The 19,149-nt window shown below is 45.2% G+C and overlaps 1 protein-coding gene across 1 annotated transcript in view; it reads right to left on the bottom strand.

Annotated features, from left to right (window-relative positions):
• RNF175 (ring finger protein 175) overlaps positions 1-17,981 on the bottom strand; it is a 76,865-nt gene extending 58,884 nt beyond the window's left edge. The window contains 3 exon segments of the mRNA XM_060298707.1: positions 4,111-4,249; positions 6,966-7,003; positions 17,790-17,981. Coding sequence (XP_060154690.1) covers positions 4,111-4,249; positions 6,966-7,003; positions 17,790-17,981 — 369 coding nt within the window.
• Positions 17,982-19,149: the final 1,168 nt, after the last annotated feature.

Here is a 19,149-nt window from a genome sequence, read left to right as displayed (position 1 = left end):
TGAAAGAAATTAAAGATGATACAACCAGATGGAGAGATAGTCCATGTTCTTGGATTGGAAGAATCAACATTGTGAAAATGACTATACTACCCAAAGCAATCTACAGATTCAGTGCAATCCCTTTCAAACTACTAATGGCATTTTTCACAGAACTAGAACAAAAATATGACAATTCGTATGGAAATACAAAAGACCCTGAAGAGCCAAAGCAATCTTGAGAAAGAAAAATGGAGCTGGAGGAATCAGGCTCCCTGACTTCAGACTACACTACAAAGTTACAGTAATCAAGACAGTATGGTACTGGCACAAAAACAGAAATACAGATCAATGGAACAGGATAGAAAGCCCAGAGATAAACCCATGCACATATGGTCACCTTATCATTGATAAAGGAGGCCAGAATATACAATGGAGAAAAGGCAGCCTCTTCAATAAGTGGTGTTGGGAAAACTGGACAGCTACATGTGAAAGAATGAATTTAGAACACTCCCTAACACCATACAGAAAAATAAACTCAAAATGGATTAAAGACCTAAATGTAAGACCAGACACTATAAAACTAGTAGAGGAAAACATAGGCAGAACACTCTATAATATAAATCACAGCAAGATCCTTTTGACCCACCTCCTAGAGAAATGGAAATAAAAACAAAAATAAACAAATGGGACCTAATGTAACTTAAAAGCTTTTGCATAGCAAAGGAAACCATAAACAAGACGAAAAGACAACCCTCAGAATAGGAGAAAATATTTGCAAATGAAGCAACTGACAGAAGATTCATCTCCAAAATATACAAGCAGCTCATGTAGCTCAATATCAAAAAAACAAACAACCCAATCCAAAAATGGGCAGAAGACCTAAATGGACATTTCTCCAAAGAAGATATACAGGTTGCCAACAAACACATGAAACGATGCTCAACATCACTAGTCATTAGAGAAATGCAAATGAAACTACAATGAAGTATCACCTCTCAACGGTCAGAATGGCCATCAACAAAAAATCTGCAAAGAGTAAATGCTGGAGAGGGTGTGGAGAAAAGGGAACCCTCTTGCACTGTTGGTAGGAATGTAAATTGATACAGCCACTATGGAGAACAGTATGGAGGCTCCTTAGAAAACTGAAAATAGAGCTACCATATGACACAGCAATCCCACTACTGGGCATATACCCTGAGAAAACCATAATTCAAAAAGAGTCATGTACCACAATGTTCATTGCAGTACTACTTACAATAGCCAGGACATGGAAGCAACCAAAGTGTCCATCAACAGATGAATGGATAAAGAAGATGTGGCACATATATACAATGGAGTATTACTCAGCCATAAAAAGAAACGAAACTGAGTTATTTGTAGTGAGGTGGATGGACCTAGGGTCTGTCATACAAAGTGAAGTAAGTCAGAAAGAGAAAAAGAAATATTGTATGCTAACACATATATATGGAATCTAAAAAAAAAAGAAAAGGTACTGAACAAACTAGGGGCAGGACAGGAATAAAGATATAGACATAGAGAATGGACTTGAGGACATAGGGAGGGGGAAGGGTAAGCTGGGACAGAGTGAGAGAGTGGCATGGACCTATATACACTACCAAATGTAAAATAGATAGATAGTGGGAAGCAGCTGCATAGCACAGGGAGATCAGCTCAGTGCTTTGTGACCACCTAGAGGGGTGGAATAGGGAGGGTGGGAGGGAGACACAAGAGGGAGGGGATATGGGGATATATGTATACATATAGCTGATTCACTTTGCTATACAGCAGAAACTAACACAACATTGTAAAGCATTTATATCCAATAAAGATGTTAAAAAAAGATGTAAAAATTTTAAAAAAGAAAAAGAAAAGAGCCAGGAACCTCATGAACATGTTCAAAGCTCTAGCAGGTCCTACATAATCTTAAATGAGAAGAGAAACAAGTTAAAAGTTAGGTTATGTTTGGATGATAAGGCTATTTAGGTCAGCTTTTGTGGAAACATGTTCAGCAAATTCCATCCCAAAGATATTAAACTGAGCAGTGTATTAAGTTCAGGTTTTTGGATCCTGTTCATGCAGAGCACAATAAAAAAGCTGGAAACCAGTGCTGGAATCAGCTACTTGTGCTCTGGGAACCATTTCCAGGCCCAGTGTTTGCAGATGTCACCAAGAGTTCCTGAAATGGCTGAGTTCTGATGTTGGCTCTTGTAGTGAACCTACAAGTAGGATGTACAGCATGGGGCAAAGTCAAAGCCGCAGCATGGGGAAAGCTCAGACTCACGTGCTGGATCTCACCTTGAGCTAAAGATTGTCATCAGAGACATGCAGGGGAAGGGGGCTACACCACCTGTTCCTTTGGGGCAATACAGTAATAGATGGACAGATGGGCAAAGAAGTAGAATATACTCCACTGTATTTTCAGTTGTATCTATGAGCCAACCCAGAACAGTTCCAATGGCTCCACAGCTCCAATGAGACCCAAATCTGTCCTTGACCCTGAGGGCATCTTTAGACTCCTGGCTTTGTCAAAGTGTCAGACTGGGTCATCTTAAGAGATGCCATGATCACAGTCACCTGGTTACCTCCAAGGTATCCTTAGGACCACAGTGGCCCTCTGGGTAGCCATAAAATAGCACAGATGTGTGACAGAAGGACACAGGAACAGGAACCTCAGGGAGAAGTGGGGTGACTAACAGGGTCTAGTTTTGGGGTGGGGGGAGTGGAGAACAGTCAAAAGCAACGTCCCTGGAGAGACATTCTAGGCAGTACAACTGTGTAGTGAGCAACAGGAAACAACTTGGGCAGACCACTCCAGCTAATCAACAGTTGTAGCCTGAGCCACCAAGGGTCAGAACCTCCAATGGCAACAAGCCCTTCAAGGGACCTCTGACTCATGGGCAGGTGTATCTGTGGTATAGCCAGTGTGTGAACTCCACATTGATGGACGCAGTGAAGAAAATTTGTCCAAGTGGAATATAGAGGGTGTTCATTTTAATTGACAAGGCAATGGTGACATGGCAGCACATGGATGCATTTGCTTAAAGAACAAATAAACCCCTCCCCCCAAGATTCCCCTTTCTAAATAAATGTTCAAAATTACCTAAATTTACATATTATAGGGAACTCAAAAGAATTCCTTTAGATCCCATGCTATGTAGGAAGTAATATTTATGATGGGTAAAAAGAAAATAAAATACTGGTCTAAGCCAGCCCTTCATATGTCACAGGCAAGTCTTCTTATACAACGACCAGTCCAAGACCCGAACCATGGAGAGTGTTAATTGAGGACCTTTCTCCTCTGCAACGTTTCTCCACTCAGGCCATACTCAGGTCTAAACCATTGGTTCTCAGCATGCGGTCCCAGGACCAGTAACATCAGTATCACTTGGGAACTTGTTCATGTGCAAATTATTTGGCCCCTATTGAATCAAAAACTCTGGGGGTGGGACCTGGGAATCTGACTGAAGGAGCCCGCCAGGTGATTCTGATGTGCCCTGAGATGTGAGCACCACTGCTCTCCACATTGCAGTAGCCTGGTCTCGGGTCCAACAAGCCCAGGGTATGACTCTGAGGCTATGAGATGGGAAGGCTTCAGTGGGCATGCTTGGGTGGGATTGGTCTGTGACAACGGGATCCCGCTCTGTGTGGCCAAGGTCAGCGCAGTGTCTGCCTTATCACACTTCCTTGGATATGGAAACTATCAATGCCAAGACAGTTTATTGCTAATGAAACAAAGTTAGACAGACTCAGTCTTTTGTTTCTGCCATTCCTAATCCTCCTGTCCTGGGCCACTGGCAGAAGTAGTTCATGCCCAAAAGGAAAATTGGGTTACTTAAACCAGGGTTTCTCAATCTTGGCACTATTGACATTTTTGTCATGAGGAGCTGTCCTGTGCATTTTCAGCGGCATCCCTGGCCTCTACCCACTACATTCCAGTAGCAGCTCCTATCCCCCCTCCCCTCCCTCTAAGACGTGACCATCACAAATGTTTCCAGATGTTGCTTCCGAGAGCAAAACTGTACTGGGTTGAGAGCCACCAACTGAAACCAAACCATTTCCTTCAAAGTGGTGACAAAGGACGGATGTGGTGGGAAGAGGAGCAGGTTTCCAGCGGCCCCCGGGGTGACTCACGTTGTCGGAATGACCATGCTTCTGTCTCCACTGCACCAGCACTATCTGGGCGATGACCAGGGCACAGAGGAAGATCAAGACCATCTCCACGTGCACGGACTCATGGCCGTGCATCCTGTACATCCTCTCCTGCCGCAGGCTGGAACCAGCAAAGGAGGTCAGCTGAAAAAGCCCTCAACTCTTGCACATTTAGCAGAACAAGAAAAATAGGTGGGATTCATAAGAAGCAACTGGGAATTTCAAATGTAGGGTTTTTGAAGCTTTGATTACAAAGTTTTCCAAAGTCCTTCTTGGTTCTTCCCTTTCCCCTGGGCTTGGGGAAGGGACAGCTGAAAGGAGGAGCCTGAGTTTGTCAGCAAAACCAATTCCTCTCAGCCCTTAGCTTTCCCTTGTGCTTTTGGCCTCAGCCTTGTCCTTTCAAGGAAAGTGATGGGGCCAAAAGCTCACTGATGGGCCCTGGGAAGACCTGGGTTCTAGCCCCTGATCTGCCACGTTGATCACCTTGGGAAAGTCACTTATTCTATTTGAGCCTCAGTTTCCTCATTTGCAAATCTCAAATGATGATCCCTCTGTACCTCACAAGATTGGTCTAAAACTGTAAAGCACATATATATTTTATTTGTACCTATATGAAGAATAATAATTGCTATTAGGTTGAATCATATGAAATTGCCATTTTTGAAAGTAAAAAAAAAGAACAGTCAAATATTGGTAATTTCAAGTAATTGCTAACATTCTCAAGTACAAGGATATCCTGCAGATGGTGCCTGTGAAGAGAATATTATCCGCGGGGCTACAGAAAACTCCTGGGTTGTATAAATCATTTTCATTATAAGGAGAAAGAAGAGGCCTAATTATTATCTTAGGCGCAAACATTCAGAGGATGGACTCTTTAATTTTATACAATGGTAGAGAAAACCACTAAAATATTATGTCATCTGGTTTAACTTCCTACAGCAGAAGTGGTCTCTAAGGGAGTCTAGAGCAGAGGCTCTTGACCTGGTCTGTGAGTTGGAAATCACTGGGGAGCTTTTAAAAATCACAGTGCCCAGGCTGGACCCCAGATCAATGAAGTGAGCATTGCTGGGTGTTCTGGGCTGAACTGGGTCCCCTCAAAATTCATATGTTGAAGTCCTAACCCCTAGGACCTCGGAATGTGACTGTGTTTGGAGAGGGGGTCTTTAAGGAGGCAATTAAGGTAAATGAGGTTGTTAGGACGGGTCCTAATCCAACATGACTGGTGTCCTTATACGTGAGGACACAGACTCCCACAGGGAAGACACAAGGAGAAGGTGGCCACCTGCAAGCCAAGGAGGGAGGCTTTAGAAGAAATCAAAGCCTGCCGACCTCTGGATCTTAGACTTCTAGCCTCCAGTCTGTGAGAAAATAGATTTCTGTTGTTATAGCACTCAGTCTGTGGTGCTTTGCTATGGCAGCCTGAGCAAACTGATAGAGATTTCCAGAATGGGATCCAGGCATCAGTAATTTTTAAAGTTCCCTGTGTGATTTTAAGGTGCAGCCAAGATTGGGATTCACTGGCCTAGAGGAGAGAGCAGTCCGAGATCAAGATTAGGGAAAAGGGGGAAAAGTATGAATCTTGCCAATCAATTATTTTATAAATACTGGTTAGCATTATCTTTCACCCCAAGTGGGGAACCATCAGTCACAAAATCTCTTAGTGTCCACTTATGACTGGTCACAATATATATTTAGTTAGAGCACTGATCAAAAAGCACTCCAGGGTAACATTCTGGGACCTTTTAAAGGCACTTGTTGGGTACCTGGGTTGAGTCTTTGTCTTTACCAGCAATTCTACAGAGCTGCCTCAGTAAGAGCCCCATCCAAATCCCAGGGGTGCCCCCTGCTGGAGAATGCACAGAAATGAGCCCATAGACCCTCATAAATATTCCTGCTTGAGTTCAACTTTCCTGAGATGGAATCTGAGAATGTTAGTGCTGGGAGGTACCATAGATGTACTGAGACCCCTTCATTTATCAAAGGAAGAAGCTGAAATCCACATCAGGTAAGCAACCTGCATAAAATTACATGGCTATTAGTTTCTGTGTTGGAAGCTTAGCTTAGGAGCCGAGAATGATTTCTAGAAGCTCTTTTAAAAATATATGCACTCTTCTGAAGAAATGGGAAGTGCAAAAAAAATAAAAGGGTACAAGCACTTAGTTATAGTTTTTACAGCCCCAAATACCAAATAACTATTTAATATTTTCTGTAATGAGTGGACTTCAACTTAGGCCATGTAGATAGAAGAGTGAATTTATCATCAGTCTAAAAGAGGGCTTGCATAGATATCAAACAAAATATACTTTATGACATTAATCTATTTTGTGCATATACAGTAAAGTGCATCTCAGATGGTTAACCTATGTGGAAGTACTTTGGAAAGTATAAAGTAGTGTACAAATGTAATAAACATTTCTACTTTGATTAGGAATACATTCATAATTGACAACCATAAAGCAAAAAAGGAGGAACATTTCACTTTTATTTCATTTGGTGCCCATAGGGGTCCAATGGTCCCACAGTAGGTGCCACAGCACAGGGGAAACAGCCTATAAAGAAAACCAGATGTGTCTTGTGCCTCAGAGGACAAGGACATACAAGGACATGTATTGAGGGACATACGCATTTGTGGGACTGCATGGAGCCTACTGCAGAAAACAGATGAAATCCCTGTGGCTTTGGTCTATACAATCACTGTGCACACATGGCCATGCTAACCCATCTTCTATCCTGGGAAATTTATAAATAAAATGATGGCTTCATTTAATTTCTCAAACTGTTAAGATGGAAGTCTAATTTTTAGTACACCAGCTATAAAAAAAATACAAATCACTTACTTCCACTCATCATCTGCAGAAAGCTTTGTCTGAGAGATCTGAAAAACAGAAAAATTTTTCTTGTTTTCTTAGCTTGCATTTTACAACATTACATGAGAAACCCAAACCATGAAAAAGAGTGATGTTTCTTAGTACTGGAATAATTTAGGATGAAAGTGTTAATAAAATATTTGCTTATGGAACAAAAACACACATACACATACACACCCTAAACAAAACAGTAATCAGGTCACTATTAATAAATACTTGATTCTTCTGTCTAAGGTCAGAGAACCAGATGAGGCCCCATTCCTGTGGTTTTGTCTGGCAATTCAGTCAAGGTTGTAGGGAGTGGCCTCCTAATGGGCAATGTTACCCTGGCTTCTGGTATATGATCTGTGAATTGGAGAACCTCTGAAAAACATCTGTTTTGCTGGTGTCTTAAATGATGCCAATGAGTAAATATCATCTCCAAGTTCAAGGTTTTAGAGTCAGAGCTGACCAGCTACTTGTTCGCAGCATTTTTGTGTCCTCCTGTTTATTTAATTTAAACCCTGACCCCAGGGAAGGGCGGTAATGTGGCCTTGCCCTTGCACACTGAGCGGGAGAGCATAGAGACCGTCCCCAGGAAGTGCTTTAGGCTGACCCACAGAGTGTTCCCACATGCTGCCTGCCTTCCGCTGGTCACTGCTAATCCACTACCTTGGGTCATTTGAAGCCTTTAAGGCCAATCTTCGAAAAGACATCATCGTATAACCTTCATGGAGAACACAGGCTGCTTAATCTCTAGTCCAGTAGCATCAAAAGCTAAAAATCCCTAATGATGGCAAAGAAGAGAAGGCAAATAAAGCATCTGTTACACAAATCTGACATTAACCAGCTTTTTTTCCCTTTGTTTTCTTCAAATGGAATAAACAATTCTGACAGATGGAAAGAAACAGCGCCATTCTTATTTCAGGCTAGGCTTTCTCTGACTTGAGGTCAACAGGTTCTGTAAAACACCTATGCCTTGGTCAGAGGCTGGAGAGGTTCCCTTGTAAGAGAGATGAAAGCTCCAGGTGATACAGCTAAGCAGAGGCTTGGGCAGTATCTGCACAATGCGAGGGCTGGCTGGATGATGCCAGGAGAGGAAGTGGGTGAGGCAGCAGGGGATGCTGGCAGCTTCTCCCGGGCTCTCTGCCCACTGGTGGTCCCACCAGGTGGTCCCTGATATCCAACTGGAGGTCACAGCACCTGGGCTCAAGGCTGCTTTCCAGGAGCAAAACCTTAGTGGCAACCCTCAGGGAAGAGCGGTACCCGAGTCCCCTCGTTTTGTCTGATAGGGCCCACTCGTCTGACATCTGCTTTGGGGGAGAAAACACTGGATGGGCTTGGAGCCCTGAGCCATGCAGCCACCCAGCACCACCCAGCACTAAACATCGAGCTGACTGGGGCTTTGGGTGACCCAGGGCACGTCACCAACCTGTGTTTGTCTCCATTTCCTTCTTAGAGACTGGAGATTGACGTAAAAGCTGCTCTTGTCTACTTCACTGGAGTACTGTGAGTATAAATAAGACAATAGATGAGAGTTTTGTAAGAAGGTGCTTCGTCCAAGGGCCAATTATCTCAGTAAAAGTTGTAACCAAAGACCCCCTGGGTCCTTTTCCTTTTGCTATTCAAGATCTTTGGGTTCACAGTGCTTTTTGTTCAGATAACCTTAAAACAGGGAACTGGGTGTTTTGTTGAGAAGATAAATCCCCTTTGACTTTTACAAGCAATATAGCCCCGGGCATAAATGTGTCGCTATCTATCAGATTCTAAGCCTTTTTATTGAAGTATAGTTGATTTACCATATTATATTAGTTTCAGGTGTACAGCAGAGTGATTCAGTATTTTATAGATTATACTCCATTAAAAGTTATTACAAGATAATGCTATAATTCTCTGTGCTATACAGGGTAACCTTGTTGCTTACCTATTTTATACATAGTAGTTTGTATCTCTTAATCCCACACCCCTAATTTGCCCTCCCACCTCCCTTTCCACTTGGGTAACCACTAGTTTGTTTTCTATATCTGTTAGTCTGTTTCTCAAGCCATTTTAAAAGAACTATGAAAAATTATTCTACAGAAGACCAGGAAAGCTTAGGGAGTGGAAATTATAGCTGAAAAGATTTCTGCTAAATATTGGATATAGTTAAGAACTTCCTTAGATCAAGTGATATTGAAACAATATTCTTATTTCCTAGGGAACAAGCACACGATGATGATGATGGAAATGATAATGATATACTTAGGGACATCTCTTTCCTAGTAATAGTTCCCTATAGCACAATATTTTTTTCTAGGGTGGAATCTACTTTTGGACAATTTTTTTCTGGTATGTAAGCCCATCTGGGATCCTAAGAGGATTTATTTTGGAAATTGAAATGACACTAAGACTTATGCTTATCTGAAGGATAAGCATAAGGATAGACAGGAAAATTCAGAAGAGTAAAGACTTGGCTTCTCAGCCACTGAAATCTATAATACAGCCACAGAAATTAATTGAAAGCATTACTGGCCCAGGAAAAAGAAGACAGATGAGTGAACGAAACACAGAGGCCAGGGACAGACCCAACTCCCTATGATAAGCAGTGAGAAATCAGTGAGAAAGAAATGGATTGTTCAATAAAGGGTGCTGAGACCCTTAGCTGGTCATTTGGGAAAAATGTAAAGCCGGATCCATACCCGGCTTCAGAAGGATCAAATATTTAAATGTAAAAAGGAAAATCTTAAAAGGGCTAGAAGTAAATATGGGTAAGTATTTGAATACTCACGCAGTGAAGAAGGCATTTCTAAGTATGACGTGGAGCCCAGAAATTGTAAAGTAAAAAAATCGATGAATTTTGAGGACATAAAAATCAAATACGTTAAAATCACCGATATTTGAAAGACAAATTAAACTGGAGAATATACAACATATGAGAAGGCAAGAAGTGAATAACTTGAATGGAAAAAGAGCTTTTGCAATTTAATCCAAAAGAGACAAAACATTTCCAAAGGGCAAGGCACATGAACAAGAACTTCATAAAAGAGGAAATACAAATGGCTCATTTATGAAAAGATGTTTCAACTCACTAGTAAAACCTTTGGAAAAGCCTTTGTGAAAGAAGACTGATTGTGCTGAAGACCCTTGGGAAGGCTGAGGGGTGGAGGGGCCTAGCACTTCTGGAAGTGTGGGTGCAGCTGGGTGAAAACAGAAGGTTCGGTTAAGAGTGGTGGGAGGCTTTGTGTCCTTCTCCCCTGCACCCCACCCCTAGGGCAATTGGATGGGGCTCAGAGGCCCAGGAGCTGGGAGGGAGGGCGGAGGCACTGAAAGCCTGTGTCTGGAGGAGGGATCCCAGTCCCGTCCTCTATTAGGCCCCATGGGCATTGCCTTGCTCTACAAGGCCCTGTGCATCTCTAACCTGGAAACACAAAAACTTTTTTTTTGTCTTTTCTAACTCTTAAGAAAATATTTTGAAAGTTTTGTCGCTGGTTGAGTAGAAATTGACAGAAGAGGGCTGGTGTAGAGTGGAGGCCCTCAGGTGGGTTGAGGGAGAAGGGCGGAAATAAAGAACAGCCCCAGCCCTGGGAAATCAGAGATAGAGTTTTTAATTTGCCCACCCCCTAGGCCATCCGAAGCTGGTGTCTAAGCAGATGGGGTCCCCCTTGTAACTGCACTGCCTCTCTCCCTCCACTGCGGTGGGGTCGTTTGGAAGGAGCTAGGATCAGCCTGGAAATCCTAAGTCTGAGAAGTGAGGAGGTAAGGTGTGCGGTGGGGGCCCTTCCTACCCCGGGTCCTTGGGGCGTCTGATGGCACCAGCGCTCCTCCCTGGTTTCTGTGCTGCCGTGGGTTGAACTATGTCCCTCCACGCCCCGCCCCCCCCCCCAAAGATATGGCCAATTCTTAACCTCTGGTACCCATGACTTGATCTTATTTGGAAATAGAGTCTTTGCAGATGTGATCAAGTTAAGGATCTTGGGATGGGATCATCCAGGATTTACAGTGGGCCTTAAAGCCAACGGCTGGTGTCCGTATAAGAGAAAGTCAGAGGGAGATTTGACACCCAGAGACACATAAGCACAGAGGAGAAACATGCAGGAGGAGGCCACGTGAAGACAGAGGCAGAGACTGGAGATAAGCAGCTATAAGCCAAAGACACTTGGAGTCCCCCGAGGCTGGAAGAGGCGAAGAAGGATTCACCCTAGAGTCCTTGGAGCAATCACGGCCCTGCCTATACGCAGGTTTTGGACTTCTGGCCTCCAGAGCTGTGAAAGAGTAAATTTCTAATGTTTTTTTTTTTCCCTTTTCTGTCAATATTTCTTTTATTTTCTGTACTTTTAAAATAATTTTTATCAGAGTACAGTTGATTTACAATATTGTGTTAGTTTCAGGTGTACAGCATGGTGATTCAGTCATACATATACATGTATCTATTCTTTTTCAGATTCTTTTCCCATATAGGCCATTACAGAGTACTGAGTAGAGTTCCCTGTGCTATACACTAGGTCCTTATTAGTTATCTATTTTATATATAGTAGTGTCTGGATGTCATCCGAATCTCCCAATTTATCTCTCCAGTAAATTCCTATTGTTATGGCAGCTCCGGGAAATGGATACACGCATGTCCAGCCCCAGCAGGTCTTTATACACTCCGGTTTGCAAGCAGCGGGGCGGGTGCGGAGGGCATGACCCCTGTAAGCTCTGGGTCAAGCAGGCTGCACAGGTCCCGGGTGGACCCTGCAGGCAGGCCTGGCAGAGCAGCTTGGCTTATAATCTTTAGACATGTGGCATGTGGGACTTTATTTGTACTCTTGCCCTGGGCCTATCAGATGTGGGCCTGCCACTTGGCGGGGGATGCTGGCTGCCAGACAGCATATGGAAGACGAGAGTACTCTTTGTAAAACCATCCAGGACTAGAGAAAAGACTTACAGATATGGACCGTCATCATTCTTCCCGTGAAAAGGCCCAGGTAGGTCCCCTTCCAGCTCAGCCTGCCCGTCAACAAGTTCTCTCTGCTTACGGAAGCTTCTGAACAGTGTTTTAGTGTCTCCCCTTAAATATAAACAGATGGCCAAAGATCACCAAGTCCTTGAGTCAGGAAAGGGTTCTGCAATGATGACAAGGACCCCAGGCTTTAAAAATGGAAACAAACAAAAGCTCTTAGAAATGAAAAATTTGAGAACAGAAATTGAAAATCTCATGGAAAAGTTGAAGATAATTTATGAAATTCCCTCAGAAAGAATAACCAAAAACCACCAACGGAAATGGAAAAGAAGAAAGAAAATATATGAAAGTTAGAGAATCTGGCCAGGAAATCTCAAATCCAAAATAGAGTAGTTCCAGAACAAGACAACAAGATGGCTGAAAGTAAGAAATTTAAGAGAACTTCTACAAGAAAATTCCCAAGGATTGAAAGACACCTGTTTTCAAATGAAAGGACTCCCAGGTGCCCAGCACAATAAATGAAAAAAGAGCCACGTCAAGTCACACCAGTTGGAAATTTGAAAATTGTGGCTCAGAAGGAAGAGCCTATCCAGAGAAAAAACGCAGGTCAAATGTAAAGCATCAAAACTCAGGATGGCACTGACCCCTGAACACCATCTCCACAAGTCACAAAGAGAGCAGAACAAAGTGTTCAAACTTCCAAGGGAAAATTACTTCTATAGACAAACTACCAATCAAGTCTGGAAGCAGAATGAAGATATTTATGGACATGCAACATTTCAAAAACATTCATCTCCCATGTGTCCTATCTCAGGATGCTCGACTGAAACAACAGAGTAAAATGAGAAAGAGAAAAACCGGATTTCCAGGAAAGAGGAGTGCAACCAGGAGAGTCCCCTCCAGGTGAAGGGATGCCCCAGGAGGACGGTGGAGGGGCATCCAGGACTGGTGTCTGGGCCTCAGACTGGGGATGCGGCCAGCCTAGACTGGACCAGGCATGGGGGTTTCACCAAGTGCATCTCCAAGAAAAAGATGAAGTCGAGAGATCAGCCAGTGTGTTCTGGCATGTTGAGAAGATCCATACAATTCAAGCAGTGGGTTTGGGGATGAATGGGTGACTGGTACACAGAAAACTCAGGAAACCAGAACATGAAACTCAAGGGAAAGCAGAATAGTACAGAGTGCATGTGTAGCGACCCGGCTGGGAGTGACTAGTACTCACTTGAGTCGCTAACGTAGGCAGTGAGTGAAGGCTTAGCCAAGATGTGTGATGTAACTAAATAGAGAGGATGGAAGAAAGGAAAGCAGTGTGGACAGGCTGGTGGGAGAGAGTATAGTTCTCATCATCCACAGTAGGGAATCAATCAGATAACACCAGTGACTAAAAATCAAGAAATGCTGCGTGATCCTGTTATTGAAAATAAGGAACACATACCAGAAAAAATGGGTGGAATGGTTGAAAATTGTTGCCTCTGGGGAGTGGAAATCAGGAATGGGGAAAGGTGAGTGAAAGTGAGAATGCTTTTTTTGTTTTAAGTCTTACAGAATTATGTATGAGTCTTTAAATTTGGGATGTACAAAACTTTAATAAAAATTAGCAATAAAAAGAAAAAATTCCCATAACAACAAGGTATAATTTTCACTGAAAAGAATGACAAGGGGGAATATAGCCCTCTCACGCATGTCACGTGTGGGTGTACATCAAGACAGTTTCTCTGGAGAGAAATTTGGCAACCCATACCAAAACTGTAAGTGTTTGTCTATTCTAGTGTAGAATGTTCTAGGAGTATTCTCTAAGGAAATGAAGAGACAATGAAGGATGACACAGGTGTTCATGTAATTTTATTTATAATATCGCAAAACTGGCAACAATCTACATGTCAGTGTGTGAGGGATCAGTTAATGAGTTATGGTATCTCTCTGCAAAGGAAATCCATGTAGCTCTTTAGAATGATGGTGCAGAGCCATATCTATCAACGCAGAAATATTTCCATGACGTATGGTTAAGAAAAAATGCATGCTCCAAAAACAGCTGTGTATCATATGAACCTATGTGTCAATGTGCAGTTATATAGAATGAAGAACAGGGACATCCAGAAGAGAGAGAGATCCAGAAGAGTTACCAAAACGTAGCCATGACCCGTGGGTGGTGCTGGAACTTGGGATATTTACTTCTTTTTTTATATTCGTCTATACTGAATATATTCTACATGAACACGTCACTTAGAAGAAATCAAGCAGTCGTGTTTACTTGGCCCTCTCCTTGCCCCTTCTCCTTGTCTGTCAGTTGCCAAGCCCTTTTCTTCCTATCCCTGCATCATCATTCCAATCGAGCTCTCTTCTCCTTTTAAGCCAAATCTCACTTTTGAGTTCTAGATTCTTCTAATGAAGTGACTTCTACACAAATCCACCTGGATGTCCCTCAGGCACACGAACTCAACCTGCCCCAAACCGAATACATTAATTTCACCTGAACTGCTCCCATTTCAGCGCCCCCCACCTCCCCCAATAACCCCACATCCCATCTACCCAATCGCTCAAAGCAGAAACCTGGGGCACCATTGTTGATCTAACCCTCCGCCTCCAGCCTGTCACGCTCCCGTTGACGCTACCTCTAAAGACCTCGCAAACCACTTCTTTCCTCCTCTATGGCCTCTATACCATCCACGTTTTCATTCATTCAACAAATATTTATTGACCACCTCCTGTGTGCCAGGCACTGAGTGGGGCTGGCATACAGTGGAGAATAAGACAGACGAGGTTGTGTTCTCATGAATAGAGCCTTTTGTGCGACAGAAAGGGTGGACAATAAACAAATAAACAAAACAATTACCTAATGGAGTAAATCCTAGAAGAAAATAAATACAATGTGTGATAAAGCATAACCGGCGGCGGGGGAGGGGTCCTGACTCTAGATGGGGGGCGGGAAGGCTCTCTGAGCCAGGAGAGATGGAGATGGAGCCAGGCACCAGGGTGCTCCCCTCCTCCTGGGGCCCTTGCCTTTCGCCTTTCCCCTCTTCAAACAGTGAGGTGATCTTATCAAAAGCCAACTGATCACATTAGCATCCCCCTGGCCACCCTTGTTAACGTCCCTCATGAGGCCTCGTGTCTCTTTCTGGCCTCACCTCCGTCCACTGCCCCTGCACACCCTCTGCTCCAACTAAGCAGAACCTTCTGTCTCCTGAATGCTTTTTCTGCACCACCAGCCTCCCTGTGGGTTGCCCTGGACCCACTTCCTCCAGGAAGCCCTTCAGATTTGGCCCGTGAACACTGTTGCCACACTGCACCGTCACTGATGATTATTTCCATGTCTGAATCTGCAGGAGGGCAGGGCTGGGCCACCCCCGCTGCCACTACTGAACCCCCACTGGTGCCGGTTCTCATCCTTTCTCACCCCAGCTGCTACCTTTCCCTTTCAACTCTTCCCTCATGACAATCCATCTGATAGAGGAATCTTGCTAAAACGAGTGACAAAGGCAGAACAGTGACCTCAAACTACTGATGTTCCTAGGGCACATATGAGCCGGAGGAAAGGGTGTTAGGTTTGGAGCACTGCGTCCAGCGATAAGGAATTCATGTTACGGGAGGAGGACAAAATTCCTGTGCATAGAGGGGAGGGGAGGGCTGTGAGGCAGAGAGCAGTTTTGGGGCAGAGGTGGGTCTTCTCGGGGGACGATAGAGCCTGCAAAGCAGACCTCAGTCAAGCAGAGGAGGGAACACATGAATCCACACTCTCTGCTCTCTTGCACTCCAACTTTGAGGCATCTCAAAAGCACACGAGGCTAGCTGACTCAGCAGACCCCAGGGGTGCCGCTGAGCTGGGGGGAGGTGGATGGTGGGGAATGGGGCAGACCTCTGCCACAGAGAGGTTGGCTGGGAGCTGTGCAGACTGTGTCCCAGGTCATGGGGTTGTTTGCTCATTCGTCCACTCATTCACTCTTTCAGTGAATATTTCTTGACATCCTGCCATTTGCCAGACTTTTTTCAGTGCTGGAACCCTAGTAGCTAGTAAAGCAGATGAAGTGCCTGCTCTCTTGGACCTCGGGAGGTGTCGGAGGCTCTTAGAGAAACAAATACACAAATAGACTACTTCAGGTGGCAATGGCGATGAAGGAAAATAAAACAGGGCAAGGTTCAGAGTGAGAGGGTGATATAATATATAGGGGGGTTAGTAAATTTTTACTGGGTGCTCAGTAACCCTATCTATTTTTCTTTTGTTTTCCCCGGCTCTTGTAAAGTCTGGTTTAAACCAGCACTTCTCAAACTTTGATGTGCAGTCACCCAGGGGTCTGGTTAAAATGCAGATTTTAATTCAGTACGTCTGGGGTGGGGACTCAGACTCTCACTTCTAAATAACTCTCAGGTGACACCTTGGCTTCTGGTTCCTGGACCACACAGCTCTGCCTTTGGGGCTAAGGGGAAAGCTGTGGGTCCCTCCCAGTTAACAGAGGGACCATGCCTCCTGAGGGCGACGGCAAGACAGTGATGTCAGCCTTAAGGGAGAGCAAACAGCAGCAGCAAAAGTGACCCTTGCCAGTCTTCTGGCCCTCCTGGTGTGCAGAGGTCTTCATCCATAACTCTCTCTGGATGATCCGGGTTTGGAACCAGCAAGGAAGCCATGGAGTTTCCTTAGAGCTTCTCCATTTTGGAGACGAACTCCCAAATGCATAGTGCAGGACATGAGGCCTGCAGCAGCCTAGCTCTCTCCCTTATCTTTCACTACAAGCCTTCATGAACCCTGGATTTCTACCAGGGTCACAGTGAGTACTGCTCCCTCTCCCCTTTCCCCAGGGTCTCCATCCCCCAACAATGTTCTTCACCTCCAAGCAATTTGGTACTGCTGTTCCCTCCATTTAGAATTTCCATTCCCCTCATGGCCACAAGATCACATCTCACTCATCCTCTGAGACCCAGCTCAAATGCCATGCCCCCCACCAGCCTTGCCCATCCCCCCTGCCAGGAGCAATCCCTTGCTTCTTAGAAATCCTACAAAGCTTCACTTGAACCTGTTTTTGGTTCAGTGATTTCTTCCTACCCTCAATGAGTTATTTGTGTCCTAGTTTTACTTTCCTTCCAGGATGTGAGCTCCGAGAGGAAAGGCCCACCTCTAATCGTATTCTTCCCCCCCTCCCTACCCCAGTTCCCAGTACCTGGTCATGACCTAAGAATTGTCCTATGAATGAAAAATAAATGAACGATTGGGTTTGAAATCACCACCAGCAGGAGGAAGAACGTGCTAGCCCAGTGATTCTCAAAGCTCAAGCAGCAGCACCCTCTGAGAACTGGTTAGATGGCAAATGGTCAGGCCCTACCCCAGAGGTGAGGCTTGGAGATCCTGGGGGCAGAGCCCAGCAATTGATCTACATCTACTTTTCAACCAGCCCTCCAAGTGGCTCTGACACTTGCTCCAGAGTGAGAACCATAGAGCTGAGCCTGATGTACATCCATCATTCCTCAGCTGTCCTCCTGCAGTGCCTCGGCCTTCACCCAGTTCCGCCAGGGAGCAAGGAGGAGAGAGGGGTGCAGCCAGCACGGAGGGCAGGGAATGGATGGATAGGGCTGAGCAGAAGGCTCATGCTGGAAGAGACAGAGTGGGTGGGGAGACATGGAGGGAAGGAGGAGAGAGGAAAAGAGGGGAAGGGGAGAAGGAAGGGGAGAAGAAAAGGAAAGAGGCAGAGAGGGAAATGGAGAGGAGCTCGGCCTCCTGGGGTGGGGTGGGGCGGGGTGAAGAGATAGCATTTTCCAGAAGGTCATTCCTCCCTCCATCCCCAGCCAGTCCACACCGGGTGCTGGCGGGGGACCCTGGAGACCTGTCTGTGTGGCCTCCCAGCCCCTGTGCGGGCCTTGGGACCCCAGCCTGGTGTTCCCCCACACCCGCGCCCCACACCCGATACTTGCTCGTGCTGGGGGGGCGCCTCCAGCCCCGGCGTCGCCCACGTGGCCATACCTCCGGTGCACACAGCTGCTGCCGAGGGTCTCCGAGTCTGCGGGCGGGGGCTGCCCAGATGCCCAGCCCCAGGCAGTGCGGTCCCGGTACCAGCACGGGGAGCCTCCTGCAGAGCAGGGACGCTCATGATGGTCACCATCACCACTGAGGAGACTCTCTGGGTCTCGGGGCCCTCTGCAGTGTAGCCATTCCATCAGCCGCCTTCACTAGTGAAACGTTCTGTGCCCCCCACCCCCCCCACCCCACTTCCCGTGCTCTGGGCTGGACCCAGTGGCTCTGTTACCAGGCTACAGAAAGGATAAGATGTAGGGAGTCTAAGAGTGAGCAGTGGAGATGAGAGAGGAGCAAGGACGAGTGAGGTCATTTTCTCCTCAGTTCTCTCCCTCAAAAGTGTTCATCAGAAGACAAGAGTTCAGGTGATGGTCCATATGCCCAGAGACTGACTCTCTGCTGCCTGCCCAGCCCCCTGCCCCTTCCTCCTCAGTTATCTGCAGACTCAGTCAGGTGGGACAGCTCCCTGGTACAGTCCCATCGGCCCCTCCACAGATGGCAAAGGAGGGAAACTCCACTGTGGGAGAATGCAGAGCCCCTTCACCACTGTGCTCCTCCAGGACCTGGGTCTTCCCCTGGGACATCACCTGAAGTCTTGTCTTCTGGGTCCAGCCCATGTAATTTGCAACTTTGTTTCCCAAATTGAATGGTTGGCAGCTGACTCTATCATCAATGTGGAAAAGATGAACTTTAGTCCTGTTGTTTAGTGGTAATTTCTTCAGCATGTTAGCCCCAGTCTGCTGACCCCATCCTCTCCTGGTCTAGAGCCCTGAGGTGATTGCAATGATGTAAGAGAAGAAATGCGATAATGTCATAAAGGTGCTTGAAAAACAAGGTGGAATCAAGACTAGATAGAAAAATATGGTATATTGTACAGGAAGAGAGAAATAGACCCATGGGACGGAGCAGAAAGACTCCAAATGGACACATACATTGACAGGAACTATTTTTATGAGAAGAATGGCAAATCAGCAGGGAAAGGATGGACTGGGTAGTAATTAGCTTACCCATGTGAAAAAAGTTACAGCATAACAAGACAAACAGATGGTTTAAAAAGCAAAACTTTAAGAAGACAATTTAAAAGAATATCTTTATCATATCAATATAGTAAAGATATATTAAACAAGAATCAAGAAGAACAAGCCATGAAGGAAAAGATTGATAAGTTAGTCTACGTTAAAATGTAAAATTTCTGGGCTTCCCTGGTGGTGCAGTGGTTGGGAGTCCGCCTGCCAATGCAGGGGACACGGGTTCGT

This window comes from Globicephala melas, chromosome 5 (genome assembly GCF_963455315.2).
Source record: "Globicephala melas chromosome 5, mGloMel1.2, whole genome shotgun sequence".
Taxonomy (NCBI): Eukaryota; Metazoa; Chordata; class Mammalia; order Artiodactyla; family Delphinidae; genus Globicephala; species Globicephala melas.
This window is presented reverse-complemented; position numbering and strand designations above follow the sequence as displayed.